General features: G+C 47.1%; 1 protein-coding gene across 2 annotated transcripts in view; it reads right to left on the reverse strand.

The window, feature by feature from the left end:
- Nucleotides 1–25,831, reverse strand: part of LOC147702338 (ATP-binding cassette sub-family A member 9-like) — a 1,822,583-nt gene that overhangs the window by 1,457,676 nt on the left and 339,076 nt on the right. For both annotated transcript variants that reach the window (XM_086930970.1, XM_086930969.1), the window contains exons 10-12: nucleotides 16,742–16,800; nucleotides 2,751–2,861; nucleotides 875–1,053 (exon numbers count right to left, since the gene is read on the reverse strand). In XM_086930970.1, coding sequence (XP_086787096.1) covers nucleotides 875–1,053; nucleotides 2,751–2,861; nucleotides 16,742–16,800 — 349 coding nt within the window. The remainder of the gene's footprint in view (nucleotides 1–874; nucleotides 1,054–2,750; nucleotides 2,862–16,741; nucleotides 16,801–25,831) is intronic.

A 25,831-nucleotide genomic window follows, 5' to 3' on the forward strand; every position in this document is an offset into this window, starting at 1 on the left:
TTGCTTCTATGTACTGCATTTTTCTGTACTAGGAGAGAAATCCCAGAACGTTTGACTTAGATTCTGTTTCAAAGTGTAATGTTGTGATAAATGTGTTTGTATGTTTGGTAAATATTGAAAACATTCTTCAAGATGCACAAAAAAGATACAAATGACATATTTGACTAGCATTAGGGGTGGGCTGGCACTGTGGTGAGGGGAGGGGGTGAGGTGAGGGGGTGAGCAGGTCAGTCAGGATTCCATGTGGGGTGGTTTAGAGCCTGAGCCTTTCTAACTGCTGTTTCTGTCTGGTGGTCCAAGGGTTATATCAGGGACGGAGTCTATGGCTGCCAAGCAGTTCTGGTTCCCCCACCCAGAGGCGTAACACCAGCCCCTGCAACGCTGCAGCGTGGAGGGCCAATACCTTTCAGGAGCCCCCATCCCTTCAGGGGGACCCTATTCATACAAAGCCAATTAACATCTTTGAGATATGGTAGACTAAGGGGCATCTGTTCTCATGCTGCAGGTAAGCCCGATCAATATGTGTAACGCCACTGTTCCCACCACTCTCCGTTGATCACAAAAATCAAGTAGGACATGAAGCAATGCAGCTTTTCACTTCCCATTAAATTATTAATTAAATAAATATCACTTATGAGCTACTCAAGTGGTAGCAATGCACTATGTAAATATCTAAACAATACAATAAAATACAGTACGGCATAAGGTTCATTAGCTCTGTGAGAAGAAGTAAAACAACACTGTATGAAAAGGCCAGTCTCAGAACATCCACTGATAAGAGACAGTGAATGTCTCATGGAGAAGGTCTATACGATGTCAGATCATAAGAAAAATTCCAAAGGGAAAGCTTATTCAATAATATTTCAGAACATACCTCTTGCTCAATATCTTTTGACGGAATCCCTACGATTTTAGCAAACAGCCTCAGATTTTCTTTCACAGTTAAAATGTCATACTTAATATCAAACTGTGGGCAAAATCCAACAGTCTTCTTCGCACATTGCTGTAGATCCTCCATTTTTGATATTGTGTGCTCATATATAGATACAAGACCTACAAAGTGAATAATCAACAGATGTATATCAATGTTAGCAATTTGTGTTGAAGAACTTTCAAGAACAATTTGAAGCAAATGGAAGAAATAGTTAGCTAGTCAAACCGTAACTCACACCCCTAACATGAAACTATAACTCACATCCCAAATGCTATATGTATATCCCCTCCATATTTATAATAACAAACAGCAGGACATAACAATACATTGCCATTATGCAAAGAAAAAAATCAGTATCCATGGTGATGTCATTGATAAGATGATACGTAATGTCACTGGTGATGTCATTACATTTCTGCTGTCATAAATGCCATTGCTGGTATAATTTGCCATATCATGGCCTGGCTCTGTCAAATGCTTTTGACATCAAGTCATAACATTTTTGAATGACTGATGTCAGGAAGCTAAAAGTTTAATGTCTGATCTTGAGCTGGGTATGACACTTTCCAAAGAAGTAAGTCCAGGTCCTTCCAAGTGTGCTCTTAAATGAAACAGTTATTTAATGGTGAAGCATTTTGGGGATGTGATGTTGAAAGGAAAGTCAAGACGGTCACTTGCATAAAGGGCAGACACTGGGAAGTGAGGATGTTGCTGGTATTATTAAAAATGTCATACAACTGTCCATGAGAGTGTATTTGCAAAGCAGTATGAGTAGTGCTCAAATTCCTAAGATTAGGAATCTTGTTCATAGATCCACTAATATTAGCTTTGAAAAATTGTGACATCATGTCTGATGAAGCTGTCCACCAAACTGATCTTACACTGATCACCATGATGGTAGTTCCTGACAATGTATAGAGATGCCTGCAGAGTCGGCGGATATCTCTAAACTTGGGAGGAGGAGTAAAGGAAGGGTGGCAGTTGTAAAGTACTCCATCACCCTGTCTGTCATTACTCCATCTTACAAACCTTAAATCAGGCCCCCTTTCTAGGCAAAAGACAATAGGTCATACTGTTACAGTGAGTGTTTGCTAGTAGTTAGACTATTTAAAAGCATGCTTCCCATCACCCTTTGTGTGTTTCATTGCCAGTAGTATGTTTGGAAGCCTGACACTGAAGCAGCTTCCTAAGCCTATTACCGTCAATGTTGGTGGATTCCAAAAAGCAGTGAATTAGCATCCTTTCAAGGAGTGCTTCTATGGGTGGAGCTTTATTACTTTTTAGAGAAACCAGACGATTTATTTAAGTACTTGATCAAACAAGATAAAATTTATGATTGAAATCAGGAAAGGAGCAAAACCATCACTGATATAGCAGGACTGGCTCAGAGCCGTCCGACCCAACTATCAAGCCAAGAATGCATTTATTGGGGGGGGGGGGTGTCACACCCCAAATCCCCCTTCTAAAACTTCACCCACAGGGGGGGAACCAAAACAATAACTGAAGCTTGACCTAGTATTGTTCCAATGCACAAATGGCTCACTTACTGTTTACTGATATAACTGGAAAAAACTTGGTATCAACCATCGCAAAAAAGTACCCAACACAAAAATGACTATTTAGTCTTAAAGCCTTTTAATTCACTATTTTTGTTGTTACTGATTAAGCAGGACCCCTGTTATTTCTATGACACATTTCACATACTCATTATACTAATAACAATATCAATGACATCTTTAGTGTGTATCACAAACTGCATTATCAATGTGTACTTGAACAAAAATGAATTTGACCGGCAGAGCCAGCATCAACTCACCATCAGAAGGGGGGGAAAGTCCACTAAGGATGTTCAGTAGAGTTGTCTTCCCAGCACCACTGTGACCAAGTAGTGCTGTGATATGTCCTTCATAAACATCAAATATCAAACCTGATAATGTGATGAGAAACAAAGTGGGAACAAAAAGCATATGATTATTTATGTTATTATTTGTACCTTATCCACCTTTTGCACTAGAGATGAACATTTCGGAAACTAGTTTAAATGTAATACTATGCCTTCAAGATATTAGGAATGCAACTGTAGTGTGAACACCATGAGTGCAGCCAGTATTCCTAAAGCAGTTTAGATTAAACATCTGCAGTTTCAACACTGCATAACTGATGGTGTTCAGTTGTGGTATTCACCTTTGTTCATATCTACGCATGGCAAGGCCCTTGTAAACTTTCTCCACCTTTTTTATCAAAGCTTATGCAGAGAGTAGCCATTTGAATATCTCATTGGTCACAGTTCAATCCCATCTCTGCCTTTTCTTCCTCTGTGCATTCACCATTTAACTTTCCTGCATCTAAAAGCTTCCATTGTCCACTTCTACCACCCCTTTCTTAACTCTAAGCTTATAACAATAGCAAATGAAAAGGGGGGGCCCTCGGCCCCCCATGCCCGCATGGCGGTGCGGCGATCCCCTCTCCCCTTGCCTCCCGGTGGTGGGGGGGCGTGTCCTCCCGGCATCCAATGATCACGCGGGGGTGTGCGCCCAACCACCGATTGGCTGGCGCCCGATCCCTGACCCGGAAGACGTTGGCAGACTTCCAGGTCAGAGGGGCGGGTGGCTGGGGGGCTGAGAGAGGGGGTGTGCCGCCCCCTCCCCGCGTCCCCAGGAATAAAGGAGGGGGGGGGCGCTCAGGTGGCTCCCCCACACTGGTCGTGCCCCACGCTCGGGCCTCCTAATTTTCTGTTCTTATTTTTCAGGTCAAGTACTGCCGCTGGAGTGTGTGTGAGTGCGACATTGGGAAGCAGACAGTCTGAGCGTGGACCATACGTTCCGGAGCATTCATCTGGCAATCTGGGTTACAGTGAACGCCAAGTCGGTGGATGGAGTACGGGACGTGGAACATGCAGGACGTCAGCGGTAAGAGGAGAGCGGGGGGCTAGCATTTCATTGCTTCTAGTGGCCGCCGGGTGGGTCTACGTTAGAGTTTGGTCACCCCTAACAACCGGACAAGCCGGTGTGTTGCGGTCGCAGTTGCGTGGTGCTCACAGCCCCCTGCGTATCCTCCGTCTGTTGAATGTATAAGTGTGCCAAGAGATCTAGGCGCAGCGCACCCGTTCCTGCACCTACGGCTGTTCCCACTACCCCGAGCCGGTAGTCCCGGCTACCGCGGCACCGGCTCCTGCTTTGCCATCGGGGGCCCCTCCCGTGGGGCCGGCCCCGCCTGCCCCTGTTGGGCCAATTCCGACGGCACCCGTACCAGCACCCAATGGGCCCCCACCGCCGGTGGTGCCGGCAGCAGTGCCGGATTCTGAAGCTCCAATCCCGCCCAAGCTAACAACGCAGATAGCGGCTATACTGCCTTGGCTGCAGAAGGGGGGGTGTTGCCCTCAACGTTGGATCATACCGCTGAGGCGGCTAAGATGGTGGAGAAAATTAGGGCGGCAACAATTGCTGGTGGGACTGCGGGCCCCTTTTCTCCTTCTTTTGCAGGTGTGAATACCACCCAACCGAACGGGATCGACGGTGGACCGGCTCCAATGTCCGGTGATGGTAAGGAGGTGGCTCTGCCTCTTTTGGGGGACGGTTCAATCCCGTCCAGGAGTGAGGATTTAGCACAACATGTTTCTCGGGCTGTAAAGGAAATGATTTGGACGGGAAAGTATATTTATATTTTTTCTCTGTTATTGGACAATAGGGAAATGGAGAATGCCAAAGTACTTAAAGAATGGATGCACCCTAGTGAATGGAGAGTACAGTGTGCTAAATTCAGGGTGGAGGAAACTTTGATTAATTGGATCAGGGCCTTCTCCATCCTTACGGCTATCACTGTTAAACGACCACCTAATGTACAGGCAGCAATGGCTTGCTACCAGAGCAGGATTGTAGGGTGGAGCGAGCAGTACCCTGGGGAGGCATGGAAGGAATATGATGTGAATTTCAGGAAATCTAAGGAATTTGACTCGTCATTGACATGGGACAAGGTTGACTCGTATGTTGTGGCATAAGCAGTTCTCGGGGAACACGGCCCCAGCCCAGCCCACCAGTGTAGCCATTGTGTTCTCCGCAAAAACCCAGCAGCCCTTTCGGTCAGCACAGGGGAACGAGTTACCGGGGAAGAATATGGGGGTGGCGGAGAAAGGAAGGGTGTGTGCTGGGACTTTAATAAGCGCTCCTGTGCGAGGCCGGCTGGCACATGTAAATTCAGACATGCCTGCGCAATTTGCGGTCACACCTCCCATCCCGAAACAGCATGCAGGTCGAGAAATGGTAATCAAAGTCAGAGAGGGGGGAAGAAACCAGAGTAGGGTAGAAGGCACGGTTGGTCGCACTCCCATAGACGTCTTGGCAATGATCCCATGGTTGAACAGATACCCAGACCACACAGCGACCGCCCTACTGCAAGAAGGTTTCTCCCAAGGTTTCGGATCCCGGCAGGGGGATACACAGGCAGCGCACTTTGTAGGAATCAGTTATCGGTGCAGCATAACCCTGCAGTAGTGACTGCTAAGACTGAACAGGAGCTGTCCTTGGGCAGGATAGCTGGGCCATTCCAGGAGGTGCCGGTTCCTGACTTTGTGTGTTCACCATTGGGTGTAGTACCCAAGAAAGAAAAGGGCAAGTTTAGACTGATTCACAACCTATCGGCACCAAGAGGAGCATCCTTGAATGATGCTATAGATGAGGGTATTTGTAGTTTGAAGTACGCTTCATTTGACCAAGCGGTGGAACTATTGCGAGGATTAGGGCAGGGCGCACTGATGGCCAAATCAGACATTGAATCTGCTTTTCGTCTCCTACCGGTACATCCTTTGGACCACCACCTCCTGGGTTTCGCCTTTGAAGGCAAATTTTACATGGATAAATGCATGCCTATGAGTTGTTCCATCTCATGTGCATACTTTGAGACTTTTAGCTCTTCTCTAGAATGGGACATGAGGCAGTCAACGGGCCACAAGCAGGTCATGCATTATTTGGACGACTTCCTTTTCCTGGGAGCGGCGGAGACTCTGGAGTGTGCTTGGGCATTGCAGGAATTTTGCATGCTCCTGTGGGCTTTCGGGGTCCGCTAGCGCCTGGGAAGACGGTTGGCCCGTCCACCTGTTTGGAATTCCTTGGCATCGAAATAGACTCAGTGGATGGGTGCTTCAGGTTACCTAAGGACAAAGTGTCTAGGTTGAAGGCAGCGCTGCGCCAGTGCCTACTAAAAGAAAAGGTTACCTTACAACAACTGCAGGAGACGGTGGGTCAACTGAACTTTGCATTGCGGGTCATCCCAATGGCACGCCGCTTCTCACGCTTTATTGCCCAAGCCATGAAGGGATTGCGGGAGAAACATCACCGCACTAGGTTGTCATCTGAGGTTCGCCAGGATATGCGAATATGGATGGCATTCCTGGAGGACTTTAATTGCAGGATAGTGTGGCCCGGCCCCGCCACAACATCAGCAGAGTTGGGTTTATGGACAGACGCTGCTGGTAGCGTGGGCTTTGGGGCCATCCTGGGGACCAAGTGGGTCGCCCAGAGGTGGCCTGAGGAGTGGAGGTCGTGGGGTTTGACCACCAACATCGGATTTCTGGAACTGTCCCCGATATGGGTAGCATTGAGGGTTTGGCCTGAGCACCTATGCAATCAGTCGGTGGTGTTCTGGTCGGATAACATGAGCGTGGTGGAATGCATCAACCTGCAAGCGGCACGGTGTCCATTCATACTGCGCTTGGTAAAGGAGATTGTGCTACAATGTCTGAAATGGAATGTAGTTTTCAGAGCCAAACATGTGCCAGGCGTCCTCAATAATGTACCTGACGCCCTTTCTCGCTTTAAAATACAGGTATTCAGGGAACAGCTTCCTGCAGCAGATCCCTCGCCAGCACCTTTCCCGGCTGCTCTCTGGCGGATTGGTGCCCCAGACTACCGCACCTCATGGCATCTAGCTTAGCCCTCAGGACCAAGACATCATACGGAGGGGCGTTCTTGTCTTACTGTACTTTCTTGGGGAACGGATGGGAGGTTAGCTGGGCTCGAAAGGACAGTTTTGTTGCATATTTAGAATTGATGCACAAGGAAGGGCGCTCGGTGGCAGCTGCAAATAGGCACAGGGCGGCGGTTTCCTTCTTCGCACATGCCAAGGGCATGAGGGATCCTACGAACACTTTTGTGGTACGCAAGGCTTTGAGGGGTTGGCGCCGCATACAGGGACGCTCGACGGATACGAGAAAGCGATCGGGCTGGTAAGGCTCACAGCCCTATTGTTGGCACTTCAGGGAGTCTGTAGCTCAACATGGGAGGTGCTGCTGTTCAAAGCTGCATTCGCACTAGCGTTCTATGGAGCTCTAAGGATAGGCGAGTTGGTAGCAACGTCAAAAGTTGATAAGCAGGGCGGCCTTCAAGTGGCCTGCATTGTGATCAGAGAGGAAACAATGTGGGTGACGATTCAAAGATCGAAAACTGACCAGGAGGGACGGGGAGATACCATAGTGCTCCCCCGGGCTCGGACCAATCCTTGCTGCCCGGTCTCGCATGTAGAGGCTTTTAGAAGGCAGCGGGAGGGTACGGCGGGGGGGACTATTGTGTCACACCGACGGTACACCACTGACTAGGTTTCAGTTTAGGAGAGTCCTGGAGTTGGCGGTCACAAAAGCAGGCTTGGATCCCACAGAATTCGGTACCCATTCTTTCAGAATTGGGGCAGCAACTGAGGCAGTAGTAAGGGGACTCTCAGTGGAAAAGGTTAAGAGGATTGGAAGATGGTTGTCTGAATGTTACAAACGATATGTGCGGATTGACATGTTATAACATGGCAAGGTGACTCACGCTTGGTATTTTCTGGTTTTGCAGTTTCTCAAACCTGTCACACGGGAGAGGAACTCGCCGAATGGCGGCAAAGAACGACAGCAGCTCAACACAAGCAACAAAAAGATCAACGGACATTGGTGACTTGGATTGTGGGCCACGCTTATGTGCGGCGCGCTAAACATGTGTTTCTTTCAGATGAAAGGAAAAGAAGGGCCGAGAGAATGGGATTTTCTGTTTCCTTCTTTGGGAGGGGAGGCTTATGCATCAGCCAGTTCAGAGATTACTTTCGGGAACTCCTATCTCAGCAACCCGCCACCCGTCAGTGGTGATACTTCACCTGGGGGAGAACGATTTGGCCAAACTGGGGAGGCGCATCCTTATAGAGGAAATCATCTCCACTGCGGGGTGGGTGTCCAGGACATGCCCGGGTTGCACAGTAGTTTGGTCACAACTTATTCCTCGGTGGCAGTGGCGAGGGGGGGACTCGATCAAGGCGTTGAATCACTCGGTAAAGAGGATCAACACACAATTGGACAAATTATTTCGAGCCCCCCGGTTGCAGACGATTCCCCATGGCTGTATTTGGGGGGGAGCATTTCTACCTGCGGGACGGGGTACACTTGACTGAGGCCGGGAACGTCCTGTGGTCGAATAACATTTTGGCATAGCTAGAGGGTTGGGCGAGGTGAGCATGACCTTTCTTAGGAGTAGGAAGGGGGGAGGCCAGATCGTCGGGTAACAATGCTGGCCTGTGGCGGTAAGGTCATGACCGGTGAGCAGCTGTTTTAAGGTCTGAGGGGGCGGCATCATCCTTTGGAGGTGTCCGCCCAGGGGGAGGAGGGGTCACTGGCCCCTCCTACAGCTTCAGGGGTATGACGCGAGTAAGGGCCCTTCTTCAGTGGTTAAATGAAGTTCACGGGGTGGACCGAGTAAGTAACGGGCTCGGCTGCACCGAGTAATTAACGGGCTCGGCTGCAAGGGTGGACCGAGTAACTAACGGGCTCGGCTGCAAGGGTGGACTGAGTAATTAACGGGCTCAGCTGCGCATGCGCACCTGCGATAAGGGCGCAGCTTGTAAGACCTGACACCGGTTATCCACCATATGGCCATAACTGTTAGCATGCAAACATTTTCAACAAAGGAGAGTGCTGAACTGTTCCTAAAGAAGATTAAACAGACTGGCGTGACCGTAGGTGTGTGTCTTACACCTTTGGGCATCCATTATGTTGGACGTGTTTGCCTCACACACCTGAAAGGGTGTCATGCTTCATCATAGGCGTTGCTCCTCGTCGGGGAGGCGGTGCAATCCCCGACGGGCTCACCTCAGAGAGGGGCTCTTTGGCGGAGATCTTTTTGTCCAACAGCCTATTGGTGAATTGCGGGTATGTGGGTCAGGGCAGTAAGTTTCCTGAAGAAAAAGTGATTAAAATGTAGCAGGGGGTGCCGGAAAACACTTTATTCTGGGGGTCCCCCTACTGCAGTTAAAAAAGTGGAACTAGCTCGCTGGGTGACGGCAGATTAGGTAGCGTAACCCTAGACGAGACTAGAGTGAGGGTTGGTCAACATGTTTCTCGCCTGGGAAATTTCCCGCGATTCGTCAGGACCTAGTGAAGGTGAAGTTTAAAAGGAAAGAAAGAAAAACATGCTGGTGTCATGTGTTTCGTGTAGTTTTACCTCAGGGGTTAATCTTATGCCTAATGGTCTTGGACTAATTACCACCTGAGTAGTCGGCGGGTCGGTACAACGAGCTCGGCGGTGATGGGTAGGTGATTCCGCACGGACACGGAAGCTTGAGCCAGAACTGTAGGCACAACCCCGTCTGCATTTGTCTGTTGTAATTGCTGATGATTTATTCATGCAGTTAATCACTAATGGGAGGATTACCACCCTGCATTGACATTGGAGACATATTCTCAACTACCAGACACACATTTATCAAGGAAAGAACGATATGCCCTCAGGACTGATTTAAACCTACAGTTAGTAATATAGGCAAACAAAAACACCAAATCAAAACAAGTCCAAAACAAAGGGCCCTGGGTGGAAGAAATGGCTGAACGTGACTAAAGAGGCCTATGGATTGTGTATATACCACTTATTTTAACAGTAGAACAAATGGAATCTTGTCTAGTGGAGATGGTTTTGACTAATACATAACAATACATGAAAAGATAAACACAATGATTTGTCTAATTTTGTTATAGTATTAAAGATATGATTTGGCATTTTTAGCAATGTGTAACTAGAGTAAGTGTTGAAGTTTAAACCCCTTTCCAAAATTGTTGGGTCTTTATTAGGATAGCAACAGTTTGATTAAGGTTGACATGGTAAGGGTAAAGGTAAGGGAGCAAGTTATCATCCTCCCAAAAAATAATTCAGGGCAGCAATTTAAAAGTCACGCATAATATTTTTCAAATAGTGCTGGTCAGATTGATCTGAGCAAAATTGTTCATAATGATAAAAAACAAGGTGCTTAGGAACAAACACAGGAAAGTGACTTGACTTTATACCTAGATTTCTTCTTTGAACTATGTGGTTGGCCTTTGATGGTTTAAGTCATCTACGGGACAAGCATCTATCACAAGCCATGAATAAATAAACACACCTTATACACTTAGATAATAATCAATCATTTGCTTGTAAGAGATGTAAGCTCCATCCTGATCACTTGCGCTTGTGTACCTTTTTGTGTCATAACCAATCTCAAAGCAGTTTCAAAGACCCTCCTCATTCCTTGTTGTTGCCTTTTTTTTTTTAAATATTGCCATGGAATCCTAAACATTATTTTTTGTTTTCAAACATTTGAGTACAATAAGCCATGGGAAATTCAAATTATTTGTTGGGATGGTCATTTCTGAGTAAATATTCTTCTTTTCAGTAAAACATACATTATCACAGCAAGTTATAATAGACATGTTTACTTTATTATTGCCAAATACAGATTCAATTTCAGTATGTTGCATGCAAGTAGATCAGCCTCACAAATGATGTGTATGGTTCATGGACACAATGAATTTTGGATTAAAACATTCATGTGGAACCTTTAATGCAATATTAGCTGATGCATTACCTAAGTTATTGAATGATCTAGAGAAGTAGGGTTGGAAACAATATCATGCATTCAGTGGTCACTATACTACAAATTTGTGTTAAAATCTTCAGAGCAAATAAGCACGTTATCAACTTTACACTGACCGACTCTTTCAGGATAATTCCACTCTACCACTTGCTGGGTGATGCTTAAGGCCCCATGTTAAAAACATTATACATATAAAATAAATAGGAATGCATTATGATGTTGATTGTGTGAGCTTGATAATGATACATCCATTACATCTGAATTCAATGTTTTATCCTCTCGAGGATGCTCGATGCGTACATTTCTCTACTATTGTAATAAAGGGCTCGACAATTGATTACATCTGAGAGGTTTGATTTGATGTTTTATACAACCTAGACACCTTTTGAAGATGTAACACAAGTGGCAGTTATTTGAAAAGGTCCCTGAAAATATATGAGGAATGTGCGTAGAGAATTTCTATTATTTTCAGGTGCTGGGCGAATTTGAATATATTTTAATAGATGGCATTTCCGTATCTGCCCATTGGAGTTTATATAGTGCATTGGAATACTGAAGTATGGTTTGTTACTTGTACTGTTTACATGACTAAAATGACAGTAAAGTACTTATAGCAAAGAATGTTATGGAGTGTGCCCCCAGTGTTCTGGAACCCTCAGAGCCCAGACATGCCCTTTATAGGATGGGGCATGAAATACATAAATAAATAAATAAATAAATAAATAAATAAATAAATAAATACACACCCAGGCCGAAAAACTAATTTACAAACCTCAACCAAAAGAGAAAAAATGGGAAACCAACAAGCAAGGAACCACCTGGTAAATGGTGGAAACTGGAATCTGAGATTGTGCTGATGAAGTGGCCTTCACCAGCAGACCACATAAGACACAGCATAACAACAGACTCACTCTGAGGGGGGCTTACTAAGAGACCACCTGCTTGCATACTGGATGTACAAAGAAAGATGTAATGATTTAAAACTTCAAAGATGCATCCATGAATGCACCTCAATTCAAGGATTTGTATATTTACAGAATATTACAGAAATGTCAAAATCCAAGAAGTAAATTAAAGACATACAGCAAAAATGTGTTGACTGGTCAAAACATGTTTTTGGGGAAAAAAATACAATAAAAGTGTTTATCACACTGTGGGAGGTGTGCAGCTGGACAGATCAATTCATGAAACAATGCTGATGCACCAATGTAACCAATCAATGCAACACTAGCAAGAGACACTTCACCACAAGCAGACTACCAAAGATCTGATGCCATATTCCCAGATGTTAGCCACAGGTCACCTAGAGGAATAGAGTAAATGAATGCTCAACTGCATGCTGAGATGTCACAAGCTGATAGGCATTTGCAGGATTATCCCCGATATAACATAAGGTTGAATGAAATCAGTGCTTACACAGACAGCATCTTGCAATGTACAAAACTGTATGACGAGGCAATATGCTCAATTTGGTTTATCGCAGAAAAAAAGAGAAGGGCAACTGTGGATCCATCTGAATGATGCACACAACTATAGAACTCCCTTCCAGAAGCTCTCGTGAAGAAAGGCAATCACCTGAAGTTGCAGAAAAGATAAACAATGTGGCTCATCTATCAGGTAGCCTTGTGAACAGGGCCAGACTGGTAACAAAAACCGGCCCTGACAAAGTGCTCGGCCGGCCATCCACCCACACCCCTGGATGTTGGGGGTGCAGCTGAGCACTTTGGCAGGGCCGGTTTTCAGCCGTTTTTGTTACGGGCCGATTTTGCAGCTATGCTGCAAAAACGGCCCTTAAACAAAAATGGCCCCCAGGGGCCCAAAACCGGCTCCCACCCGTACGGCGCACCGGGAGATTGCCAGGTGCCCGCTACGGCCAGTCTGGCCCTGCTTGTGAAACAGGTAGCAAAAACCACAGTTGATGGACAGAATGCAGAACAATGTCATACATTCACCCCTGTACAGAGATCTGGACCTAAATCCATCGTTTTTTTGCACTCCACACCACCCCAGTTCAGACATGGCCATATGCAAATCAGTCTGACCCTGAGCCTCATGGGAACAGTCCAGCCCAAACTGCCAAGTCATGCCTTCCCTGGACCGGAAACAAGCTTCCGAGGACCTGTTTCTGGCATTCCAGCCGTCTTCAGCTCGGCTTACTTGAATCCAGTGGTGTGGAGAGCATGGGACTCACGTCTGAGCATACCCATCCCACTCGGGGTGACAAATGCAAAAACCACAGTTAATGGACAGAATGCAGAACAATGTCATACATTCACCCCAGTACAGAGATCTGGGCCTAAATCCATCATTTTTTTGCACTCCAAAACTGTATGACCAGGCAATATGCTCACTTTAGTTTATCGCAGAAAAAAAGAGAAGGGCAACTGTGGATCCATCTGAATGGTGCACACAACTATAGAACTCCCTTCCAGAAGCCCTCGTGAAGAAGGGCAATCATCTGAAGTTGCAGAAAAGATAAACAATGTGGCTCATCTATCAGGTAGCCTTGTGAACAGGGCCAGACTGGTAACAAAAACCGGCCCTGACAAAGTGCTCGGCCGGCCATCCACCCACACCCCTGGGTGTTGGGGGTGCAGCCGAGCACTTTGGCAGGGCCGTTTTTCTGCCGTTTTTGTTACGGGCCGATTTTGCAGCTGTGCTGCAAAAACGGCCCTGTAAGAAAAATGGCCCCCAGGGGCCCAAAACCGGCTCCCACCCGTACGGCGCACCGGGGGATTGCCAGGTGCCCGCTACGGCCAGTCCGGCCCTGCTTGTGAAACAGGTAGAGCACTACAAATCCTCCCAGGTTACCGTTCTACATTGTTTTGTTAAAGTGCCATGAGGCATTCTGCATGTTGCACTGATAAGAAAATGTGTTTAGTTAACACATCATTGAGTCAAGCATGAATAGATAGGCCATCATTACGGACAATTCTACAATAATGTTTAAAGGTTTAAATTTTCTGCCTCCCTCCTAACTCAAACCTCAGAGATATGCTCAGCGCTTGGACGCCTCGGGGCAGCTACCCGCGCTTTAGAAATCCGAATTCATTCATTCATTCAAAGGTGGGTAATTGGGAGTGGTAGGTAGGCACCAAGCACCTAGGCAATAGGGCCTCCTAATTGGTACTGGGTCCTAAATAGGGTATCTTTAAATTAGTCCCTTTCTAAACCCTTGGTAGCTAACACTGAGCAAGAACGCTTAATTTAAAAACACAACTACAGTAAATAAATAAGACACAACACACAATAAAAATCCCACACCAATTTATAGGAAATATGTTCATCTTTATAATGACCATCAAACCAAAATCAATCAAATGTAGGGAACTGGAGATATTAATTTCTTAAAAAATAATCACTTTCTAGTGCTTAGAAACCAATAGTGCCCCTCTTGGGCATCTGGTCCTGCTTGACCGGGACAAAGTAAAAGTCTGAGGCAAACAGCAGTGAAGTCCTGCTTAGATAATCCATGCAGGAGGTCTCGGTCAAAATTGGGCTTTTTCTGCCAGGGGCCCTCGATGCTCTCCACCAGTTGGGGTTCGGTGAGAGTTCACTTGCTTGACTTTCTGCAAGCTCCCGGTCAAGCCCTGGAAGTCAAACCTCTAGAGCTCATTAGCAGAATGAACATGGAATTTGGGCTGGGTTGCAGTTGAAGGTGGTTGAGTCGGTTCCTCATGGAGCTTTTTCCAAACAGTTTCCCAAACTTCTGGAGGTCCTTCCAGGAAGTCTCTTGCTGGGTTCCAAGTGATAAAACACAAATCCAAGGGTACAGAATCTACTCGATGCACCTTGGCATTTCTGTACTTCAATTCCCACAATGCACTTGGTCAATCCATTAAAACTCCACTGGACACACTCTAGGAGGAGGACACCGGCTGAAAAAGGGTCAGTTAAGCTCTGTTAACCTGTAGCTGCAGGGAGTCCACTCCTTACAACTTCTAGAAGCAAGGCAAAATCTTCAGAGCTGTAGCCCCAGATAGGGCAGCAGGTGCTGTCTTCACCACGCAGGCAGATCAGGATTCCAGCAAGACAATGTTCCTTCTTCCTGTAGTTTCAGGCAGCAGAACTGAGAGGCTATGCAGCTTTACCATATTCATTCAGTGGTCTCTGGCGATAACCAGGGGAGCTCCCCAAAACATGACAACTTCTACCAAAGTGTGGCATAGTCTTGTTCCAGGAAGCACTGTTCTACCAAGATCCATGATGGCTGAAACATCAGCAGGGCAGCAAGAACTAACTAAACCATCTCCCAGTGTGGGTCATCTCCATACCTCTCCTCCCCTGACCTCAGCATATTCCTTCTTTAAGCCTCCCCATCTTATAGGAAGAGGGGTTGGCCTTGATTGACAGGCTGGCCCATCCTCCTTTTCTTTAAAGCTCATGCTTTATGGCCTGTCCCCCTGCTCTGGCATTCCTGTGCCCCAGAGAGCTCTCTCCATCAGATATCCTTTGCCTGGCCTGGACGCACATCACTGAATCAAAGCAGCTTGGCTAATCCCCGCAGGGCTGACCAATCCGGGAAGAGTGCTAGAGGCAGGATTTTGGCTTACAGAAAAGATAGTCTTATAACGTTTTTCTGGACAAGTTAGGTTAAATTCAGAAATGACAAATTGTTGGATTTATCAATACCATTCTATTCAGTCCTTCAATAGTATTTTTCCATACTTTCCTAGCAATAGTTATGCATCCATAACATATTGCCATGTTAGCCTATAAGGACCACTCTCTACAATGGGGAAAATGAAATTTGCAACTTCTTCCTCACCACGGTTTAAAAAAACTCTTTTATAAAGACCCAGCTCATAATTACAGGACCCCCCCACCCTCCCCCAGGCATCTAGTGGAGACATGTGGGCTGCAAAATAGGTAACACTGGTGTAGATTAACACTTCACAGTGCCTACAGCACCAATGGTGACTTTGTAGTATATTTCCTACACTGGGTAAAAACAAAATGGCAGCTGTCGCTCACCAGGGTTTATAAAACACCTTTTATAGGGACCCTGCTTATATGCATGTCACTCCCCATCTCTGAGACCCCTATGGGAGACCTGGGGTGGTACCCAAAATGTACAAATAAGGAAGACTATCACTTTTAAACTGCCCCTATCACAAAAGTCAAGTTTACAGTGAATTTACTTTGAAGATTTTACTTTGAAGAGCAGTGCTGCAACACAAGGCAGCATTTACAATTACCCCAGGCTCTCAGCATTGCACAAATACAAGTGCAACAAAGGCTGCTGGTCTTTACACTGCCCTCTCTATTATATACTAGTGGCTTATAGGTAGTTTTCATCTCCTTAACCTACTATCCACTAGGGACTTAATGGGTAGGTCAGGCCAATTATAAGTGTATTTAATACATAGTGTGCCCTATACATGTGGGTGTTTAAACATAACACTGGTCCTGAGCCTGCCTAGCAGAGCCCAGGGAACCCTCAGAGTCAGAAAACCAGCATCCATTTGTCTCAAATGTGTCAAGAGTGTGCGGACACTACCAGCAGGTCCTGATTCCTCATAAATATTATATAGGTTGATTTTTAATCTTATGCACCATATGAAGTGTGGTCTCCTTTGCAATCTCTATTAAATTCCTCCTGGTGCAAATAGTTTAATAAGGCTTAATCAGTCAGATGCTTAGGTTAAATTGTGACAAGAGGACAAATATACTTTCTATTTTTCTTTCATTCATGTGCTAGGGTTCGGTGTCTGCTTCCTATATATGCACATGAATGGGAACAGAAAGAGCAAGTAATAGAGAGGATAAAAGAATAATCAACTTTAAAAGTTTTTCCTGACCACGCGTATTTCCTTGATGTTGCAAATAGTGTCCATGAGCTCAGGCCATTAGCAAAGCAGCAAAATCATTTAAGGGGTTTAACTGTGAAGTGCAGCAATAAGAAATAAAGCAAATAAGATAAGATCCACACATTCGACTTACCCCTCAGAGCTTCCACCTCTGTGTCATCCTGTTTGAAGGTCTTTTTAATGTTCTTGATTCTATAAGGAGAAATAAATAGGAAAAAAAGAAGGCAAGCATCATTGTGCAGTGATATCCAAATCGCTAATCGATTCATGGCAATGCAAACACTAACCATTTTATGATGCTTGTTTTGTATGAAAAGCCAAAGGTAAAAGGCCTGGGATAGTTTCTTTATATTGCAAATTTAATCTTCATTATCAGCATAGTTTGGAAACTACCACAATGAAATTAGTATACTGTGGTGTATATATGAAGTAGTTAATGGTGTGTGTGCTGATGTTATCACACTGGCCAATAGGGGAAGAGCGCAAAACAACTAAAGAAAGTGGAATCCTTAAGTAGAGGAAACAGATGGGATGATGATGATCACTACTACCCATTTCTCTTCTTCTGTGTTTTTTGCCAAACAGAATGAGCTTAATATGGTGGATGCATAGGTCACATCGTGAGCAACCCCAAAGAAACATGGTGAGGCAGAGACAACAGAAACATTTTTAAGGGATTATATAAAGGCATGTGAGGCGGCACTGCTCCTATAAAGATTTCAGTATGGACACAGTGTAGTAATATTGTATATTGCCCTTTAAACTTTAGATTAAATGCTTATCTTTTAGAGAGCATCTGGACACAGTTGAAATATTGTATTGATACTGATGGGCTTGGCCCATAGCTTATCACCCTTTGTAAAGGATTCTGCTTTGACCAGATTAACCAGAGTTGTTTTGAATTGTATTGTTTGAATATTTATAAAGCGCACTGTAACCCTACGGGTATCCTGGTGCTATGATACACATATTTACCAACAGGGGATGCTATAGATCATACTGAAAAGATTATACTCTGGGAAAAAGCCTGGTCTTAATTTTTTTATGAAAAAGCATCAAATCCTGTACCTGTCTCAGTTCAAAGGGGAGGCTATTCCAAAGGCGAGCAGCTGCCATACCAAATTCTCTTCCCCCCCATAGTTACTTTCTTTGTTTTGGGTATGATTCCCAGATTGGCTAATGGGAGCATAACACCCAAACCTATTCTGTAGCGGCTTGGGCCCAGTTCCATGTAGAGCCTTAAACACGATGCAAAGAGACTTAAACTGTACCCTTTGAGCCAGTGCAACTCTGCCAAAGCTAGAGATGAAGATGCCCGACGTGGTCTCATAAGTGCAAGTTTTGCTACTGCCTCCTGAATTCTCTGGAGCCTCTCGAGCAAATATCTCGGAGACTCCAGTAGCAAAGCATTGCTGTAAAAAAATGTATCATGAAAAGACTGGCAACTCCTGCTACTACCAGAGGTAGCTTAACAGTGTCTTCTTTGAAACAATTGGCCTTTACTGTGGAATCCCTTTTTACTCTCTGTTGTTAATGCTACATTCTACTTCCATAGATATCTGGTGAATATCCCCTTGATATTCACCAGAATTTAGGTTCCGAGCTTTCTTTCTAGACCAATGATTCCTAACCTGTGGTCTGGGGACACCTGGTGGTTCACAAAGCCTACTCAGGGGTCCCCTACTGCTTAGAAAATGTAGGGCCTCAATACGATGTTAGTCGGAAAGGCTCTGAATGGCATTCGAATTTTCATAACCAGAGTCGGAACCCATGTCTCCAACTGGCTCGGAAACATTTTCAGCCGACCGATTACCATAGAAGGTAACCGTTTGGTCTTTCAGGCATTCGGAGAAACTGACATAACAATGTCAGATTCGGACAGCTTTTCCAAATTGGGTTGTCCGACACGGAACGCCTGTCGGAAACTGACTTTGGGGGCCTGTTGCAGGCCCCCCTTCACCAGAAGGCCACTGGTTAGGGCACTTGGAGGTACCAATGGGACCCCTCTTTACAACCATGCACAGTGTGGCAGGCACCAAGGGGTGCCCGACACAGTGTGCAAGGTTTTCTGCAATTGCCCTTTTCTTCAATGGGAGCCTGTCCTGTCAGTCAGGACACAGACTGCCATTGAAGTCAATGGTAGTCGGACCGAACGGTGTTCAGAATCATCGTAATCGGTCAGGCGGACTCCCCAAACCCAAGTCAGTCAAGAAGAATTCCGTCAAGGAGTCGGTTGGAAGGCTTTCCGACCAACATCGTAATGAGGCCCTAAATATTAATAACAGAATAATAAGGTATATATATTAATAAAGAAGCAAAATGTAAAATTGAAAACTTTGAAACATTCTGTAAATATGAAGAAATTTGAAATTGCATTCTAAAAATTAAGTTGCCATGCTTAGATTGATTAGTGAGAGCAGTCAGTATAAGTGCATCAAACAGAATATAATACGGACAGTGAGAGGTTAAAGTTAGAGAAGCTCCACCTTTTTTTTGAAAAGTGTCTTTTTATTAAGCATCAAGCATAACCACATAACACAAAAGACTGTCTCAATGATACGAGAGGCGGGCAATCGCCCGGGTAACAACAGAGATAGCTATGAAAAGTTCAGCTTCGCAAAGTCTCCAGGCGGGGCCTCGCCCTGCACAGTTGAATGATACCTATTTTCCAAAAACAAAGAACTCCCCCCACCAACCCAACCTCCTCCCCCTCGGTCCCACCCACCCCCATCCGGAGGTGACAAAATAACAATAGGAATAGATCAACATTACACATCTGAGACAAATGCAGGTGACAATGTAAGCACTAGTGGAGACACATAGACTAGACCATTAGACCTTCAGGGAGTCTATCAAGGCCCATCAGTCAACATCGAGCTACTAGAACTAAAAGAGATGCATAGCCCGAACAGTTGGGGGACATACCGCAGAAGGCAGGCCCCGGGATAGATAGGACACCCGAGGACCCCAGCGTAGGGCAAAGTCTTCATAATCAGTCTGAAAGATGTCCGCCAGGCGTTCGAAGGATGTGATTCTCCATAAACGAGCATGCCACAAGGAAATAGCCGGAGCCTCGGGTTTCTTCCAAGCAGCAGCCAGAGTGAGCTTGGCAGCACCTAAACAAGTCCACATAATTGCTTTGTCTATCTTGGTTTGTCGAAGCAAGAGGGGATCTGGAAGCCCGAAAAGGGTGAAGTCAATGGAGGTCGGAATCGGATAGCCCAATATATCTTTAATATGAGAGAGAATCTCATCCCAAAAAGGACGAATCTTAGGACAGTCCCACCAAATATGTCTAAAGTCTCCCTACAGGACACATCCCCTCTAACACTGCTCGGAAGTGTCTGGAAAAATATGCTAAAGCTTAGTGGGGTAGAGGTACCAGTCATAGAGAGGTTCATAGTGAGCTTCTCGAAGAGACAAGGAATGGTTGTGCTTGCAAATATCCCTACAGACCTGGAGCCATTCCCCCTCATCAATATCCCTCCCCAACACCCGCTCCCAAAACTGCATAAATCTGGCCCGTGGGGGAAAGGTAGTAGAAAGCAACATCTCGTAAAGGGCAGACATGGCCCCCTTCATGGACCCAGCCCGCGGAGCCGCAAATTTCTCCATTGCCGTACGTTCCCTCAAGGCCGCCTCCCAAAAGGGAGGCATCAAAACCCAATGTCTAAGCTGTAATTAGTGATAATATTCACTCTGTGGCAGTGCAAATTCTTTCCTGCATTCTTCGAACGACCTAAGCTCCCCGTCTCAAAACAGGTCAGCAATCTTTAGACAGTCCCCCTGTCTCCAGCGATCAAAGAATCCCTCCCGCAGTGCCAGGGGAAAGTCGGGGTTAAAATGTATAGGCGTGTATGGGGAAGGGAAGGAAGTCCAGCCCCCTCTCTTGGTAACCCTATCCCAAATGGGGGGTTGGGAGTACTGAGATATGCGTTTGCAGGGAGGAATTGTTTAGGCTTCCATAACACATCCCATATGTACCTCCCCACCACGGTATGCTCCATATGCAGCCAGTGCTTTTCGGATTCCCTAACCGACCATTCAGTCGCTACCCTTAGTTGAGTAGCCTGGTAGTACAAGGTAAAATCAGGTAATGCCAAGCCCCCCCTGGGCACACAGATGCCATAGGACATGAAGAGGGAGGCGGGACCTACCCCCTGCCAAAGGAGCAACGAACGGAGGGTTGGTAGCAAAGGGGCGTTCAGTTCAATGGGGAGTGCTTGGAATAAATATAAAGAAATTGGTAAAACCGACATTTTAACAGCGTTAATCCGTCCCAACCAGCAAATATAAAGAGGCGACCAACGTTTGCAGTCTTGTTGAAACTGGGCTAGAAGAGGCGGGTAGTTCGCCTTGTAGAGGTCGCTCAATTTAGCCCTGAGGCGAACTCCCTAGTAAAGTAAGGAGTGTTTCGCCCACTGAAAAGGTGTTGTGATTTTGAGCCGAGACACCTCCGCAGGGGAGAGGGTAAGATTAAGTATGAATGATTTTGAATAGTTCACCTTAAAGCCGGCCACTTGCTCAAAGCTATGCAATTCACCCTGCACCACTCGAAGCAACTGTATCGGGTCGCTGAGAGAAAGGAGGACATCATCTACGAATAAGGAGGCTTTATGTTCCACCCCGCCAAAAGGAATGCCCCGGATCTCGTTGTTAGCTCGAAGTTTAAGCGCCAGGTGTTCTATGCTTCAGGCAAATAATAGAGGCGAAAGGGGACACCCCTGTCGCGTGCCTCTGCTCAGGGCAAAAGGAGAGGAGGAGCAACCATTAACCATCACTCGCGAAGTATGTTGATAAAAGGGTCCCCAAACCCAAGCCTCCTCATGGTTAGAAAAAGAAAGGCCCAATCGACCAGGTCAAAGGCCTTTTCTTCGTCCAGACCCACCAGCACCGCGGGAATCCGAAATCGTGTGGCCTTCTCAATCAGATGAATGGTGTGTCGGAGATTATCATGGGTTTGTCTGCCTTTGATAAACCCCGACTGGTCAGGGTGTATGAGGCTGGGCATCAGCTCTTCCAGTCTTGCCGCTAGGATCACAGAGTAGAGTTTGGCATTCAGATTGAGAAGTGCAATTGGCCGATAAGAGCCACATAGTTGCGGGTCCTTACCAGGTTTGGGGATGACGGATATCACACCTTCCGCCATTGATCTGGAAACTTGTTCATCAGAGGTAACCGCCTGAAACAGGGCCGTAAGGTGAGGAAGAAGCTCCGTGGAGAATCATCTATAAAAATGAGCCGTAAGGCCATCCGGACCCGGGGCTTTGTGCAGTTTGAAATGCGAGATGGCCGCTCCGACCTCCTCCTGGGTGATGGGGCATCTAACGCCAGCGCTGATGCCTTCGGTAACTGCGGAAGGGCCAAGCTATCCAAATATTGGTGCTGTCGAGATGTGTCTGGAGGACTTCCCTTAGCTCACTATAGAATTACCCAAAAGCGTTGGCCTAAGCAGCGTCTGAGTGGGTGACACGACCCTGGCGGTCCAGAATCCCCCTAATGAAGATCTTTTCTCTTTGGACATGGAGATGGCGGGCCAGGTGGGAACCCACCTTGTTGCCCTGTATAAAGGAGGACTGAAGGAGGGTGAATTTCACTCGATTGGAGTATATAGCTCGCAATTTGCCCCTAAGAGCAGTAAGCTGCCTCTGTAGAGTACGCGTTAGATTGGTCCTATGCGCACGTTCGGCTTCCCCCTTGTTCTTTCTCTAGGGCCTCCCTTTCCCTCACCCGTTGCATGGTTAAATTGGAATTTAATTGGATACATTTCCCTCGAAGCACCGTTTAAAGGCATCCCAGTTATTCTGGGGGTTGTGTCTTGAGGGTCATTGTGAGAAAAAAATCCACAATGCTGGCTTGCACCTCTTTTCCCTGGCAGCTGAGTCTCGAGTTAAAGCTAACAGGAAATACCACCTTGGAGATCTGTGTGAGGGCCCACCCCAGCGAAGACCCAGGATAATCAAACTATGGTCCGACACTGATATTGGCAAAATTCTGAGCAGCCTGGAGAGCCCCCTCTAATGCTTGACTAACAAAGATATAATCTATCCTTGAGTATGACCTATGTACGTGTGAAAAATGTGTATAATCTCTGGTAGTGGGATGGAGTGAGCGCCAGGAATCAAGGAGCCCCAAGTCAACACATTTTTGTTGCACCCTATGTGGGAAGGTACTGGTAGTCGGCCTGGAGCTGTCCATGGACCCCTGCCAGGTAAGATTAAAATCCCCCCACAAAACAATAACACCCTCTGCAAATCTGCCAATTGAGTCAAGCGCTTGGAAAATAAATGCAGCTTGGCCCGAATTAGGCGCGTATAGTGAGATAAAAGTACAGGGCAAGCCTCTCAACCGACCCCTGACTAAAAGCAGCCTACCCTCCTTATCAGATTTAACTGACTCAAATTGGAAATTCACTGAAGCATGGAACATTAACGCCACCCCATTGTGTTTCGAGGTGGCAAAAGAGGTATAGACCAGTGGGTAACGCCTATGATGCAGCCTAGAGACCTCCACCCTCGTCAAATGAGTTTCCTTCAGGACCACTACATCAAATTTATGATCAGTCACATACTTCTAAATCTTTTGGCGCTTCTGTGGAGAATTTAACCCTTTGACATTCCACAAAGCAATGGTAACCATTGCGCTAGTATGCCCCCCTTCCCGCCCCTGACTCGCCTCAGGTAACCCCACCTCTTAAGACCAGCCCCTGTACCCCAGAAGAAGGACCCCCTCACCCACCTCCGTCCCCTCCCTACACCCCGCCTCGCTAGAAACCCAGCCTCACAAAAAAAACCAACAAAATACAAAAAACCAAACCCCACAGTCACCACCAGAGACCCCCCTCCCAAAACCACTCCCCAACTGCCCCATTGTCCTAAAGCCAGAGGCTCAGAATAAGCTCGGCAAATACTCCCCCTGACATAAATGGAGGAATACTGGGAATCACGGACAAGGCCCGCTCCCCCCGACCACAAAGCTGAGGTAATCTGGGGAACAGTGCAAGAACGAACATACAGAAAAAAATTAAAAACCTCAGTGTCCCTGGGATGACATATCAGATGTGCAACCATCCACCTGCGAACACGCCCCTCCATCTGGAGGAACCAATCAATCAATCAAGGACATTTGTAGAGCGCGCTACTCACCCGCGAGGGAGTGAAGGCGCTGAAGGTGGGGGGGGTGGACCGCTACTGCTCGAAAAGCCAGGTCTTGAGATGCTTCCTGAAGGAGAGGTGGTCCTGGGTCAGACATAGGTGGGTGGGGAGGGAGTTCCATGTCTTGTCCGCCAGGTAGGTGAAGGATCATCCTCTGGTGGTGATTCTGCGGATCCGTGGCACGGCGGCGAGGCTGGCGGAGCAGAGCTTGCGGGCGGGTGTTTAGAACGTGAGGTGGTTGTTGAGGTATTCGGGACCCATGTCATGGAGAGCCTTGTGTGTGTGGGTGAGATGTCTGAAGGTGATCCTCTTGCTGACGGGGAGCCAGTGCAGGTCTCTCAGGTGGGCAAAGATGTGGCTGTGTCGGTGGATGTCAAGGACAAGGTGTGCAGATACGTTCTGTATGCGCTGAAGTCTTTTCTGAAGTTTGGCGGTGGTCCCAGCGTGGAGCGCGTTCCCGTATTCCAACAGACTGGTGACTAGGGCCAGTGTGACCAACTTCCTGGTTCCAGTGGGGATCCAACGGAAGATCTTTCGGAGCATACGGAGGGTGTTGAAGCAGGAAGAGGTCACGGCGTTGACTTGCCAGGTCATCATGAGGGAGGAGTCGAGGATGAAACCCAGGTTGCGTGCGTGGTCCGTGGCCTTGGGGAGAGGGTGCCCAGAGCCAGGGGGCCACCAGGAGTCGTTCCAGACAGATGTGGATGGGCCTAGGATGAGAACTTCCATCTTGTCTTAGTTCAGTTTCAGACAGCTGAGCTTCATCCATTCTGCGACGTCTTTCATACCTTCCTGGAAGCTGGCTTTGGCAGTGGCAGGGTCGTTGGTGAGTGAGAGGAGCAGTTGGGTGTCGTCGGCGTAGGAGATGATGTTGAGGTTGTGCTTGCGTGCGATGGCTGCGAGGGGGCTCATGTAGACAATGAAGAGGGTAGGACTGAGTGAGGAGCCTTGGGGTACGCCGCAGGTGATCTTGGTGGCAGCTGCGCGGAAGGGCGGGAGCCCGTCTCTTTGCGTTCTGTCGGAGAGGAAGGAGGTGATCCATTCCAGGGCCTTTCTTTGGATTCCGGCTTGGTGAAGTCGGGTTGTCAGGGTGCGGTGGCAGACCGTGTCGAAAGCAGCCGATAGGTCGAGGAGGATGAAGGCGACAGTATCTCCGTTGTCCATCATGGTCCTGATGTCGTCGGTGGCTGCGATGAGGGCGATCTCGGTGCTGTGGTTCGCTCGGAATCCAGACTGCGATGGGTCGAGGGAGCCGTTCGTCTCGAGGAAGGTGGTCAGCTGCTTGTTGATGGTTTTCTCGATGACTTTTGCGGGGAAGGGGAGGAGCAAGTTCGTGAGGTCTGTGGGGTCTGCGTGGGTTTCTTCAGGAGGGCGTTGATCTCCGCATGTTTTCAGCTCTCCGGGAAGGTGGCAGATGAGAAGGAGTTGTTGATGATGTCCCGGAGCTGGGGTGCGATGATGGAGTCTGCTTTGATGAAGATGTGGTGTGGGCAGGGGTCGGCCGGGGAGCCTGAGTGGTTGGTGTTCATTGTCAGGGTGGTGTCTTCCATGTTGACAGGGGTCCAGGTGCAGAGGGTGGTGGTTGGGGGCGCTGGTTCAGTGGTATGGTCTGTGGTCTGAGCGCCGAAGCTGTCGTGTATGTCGGCGATCTTGCGGTGGAAGAAAGAGGCGAGGGAGTTGCAGAGGTCCAGTGAAGTGACTCAAGAAGGCATGAAGTGACAAGACGGACATGCAGAGATCAAGAACATAGGCCCCATTGCCTTCAAGGCTCCAAGAGGCCATCCAGACTTGTGGCAGGAACAAAAGAAGCTCCATAGGCCCCCCGAGCACCACAAGTGCAACGGATCTAACGCACCTAACAAGATCAAGGGAAACAAAAAAAAAGAAAATATTGGGGCCAAAAACAACAATGACAGCAGGCTGTAGTCACCTCGGGCCCCAGCCAAAGACCCTGGCAATCAAGGAGGCTCCCATCTCCCTGTATGCGCGGAAGGCCCAGAGGGCATGGAGCCGGCAGTTCCAAATACAAGAGCAGAGCAATAACTGTCAGCGGTGTCTGATAAATGTGT

This window comes from Lissotriton vulgaris, chromosome 7 (assembly GCF_964263255.1).
Source record: "Lissotriton vulgaris chromosome 7, aLisVul1.2, whole genome shotgun sequence".
Classification (NCBI taxonomy): Eukaryota; Metazoa; Chordata; class Amphibia; order Caudata; family Salamandridae; genus Lissotriton; species Lissotriton vulgaris.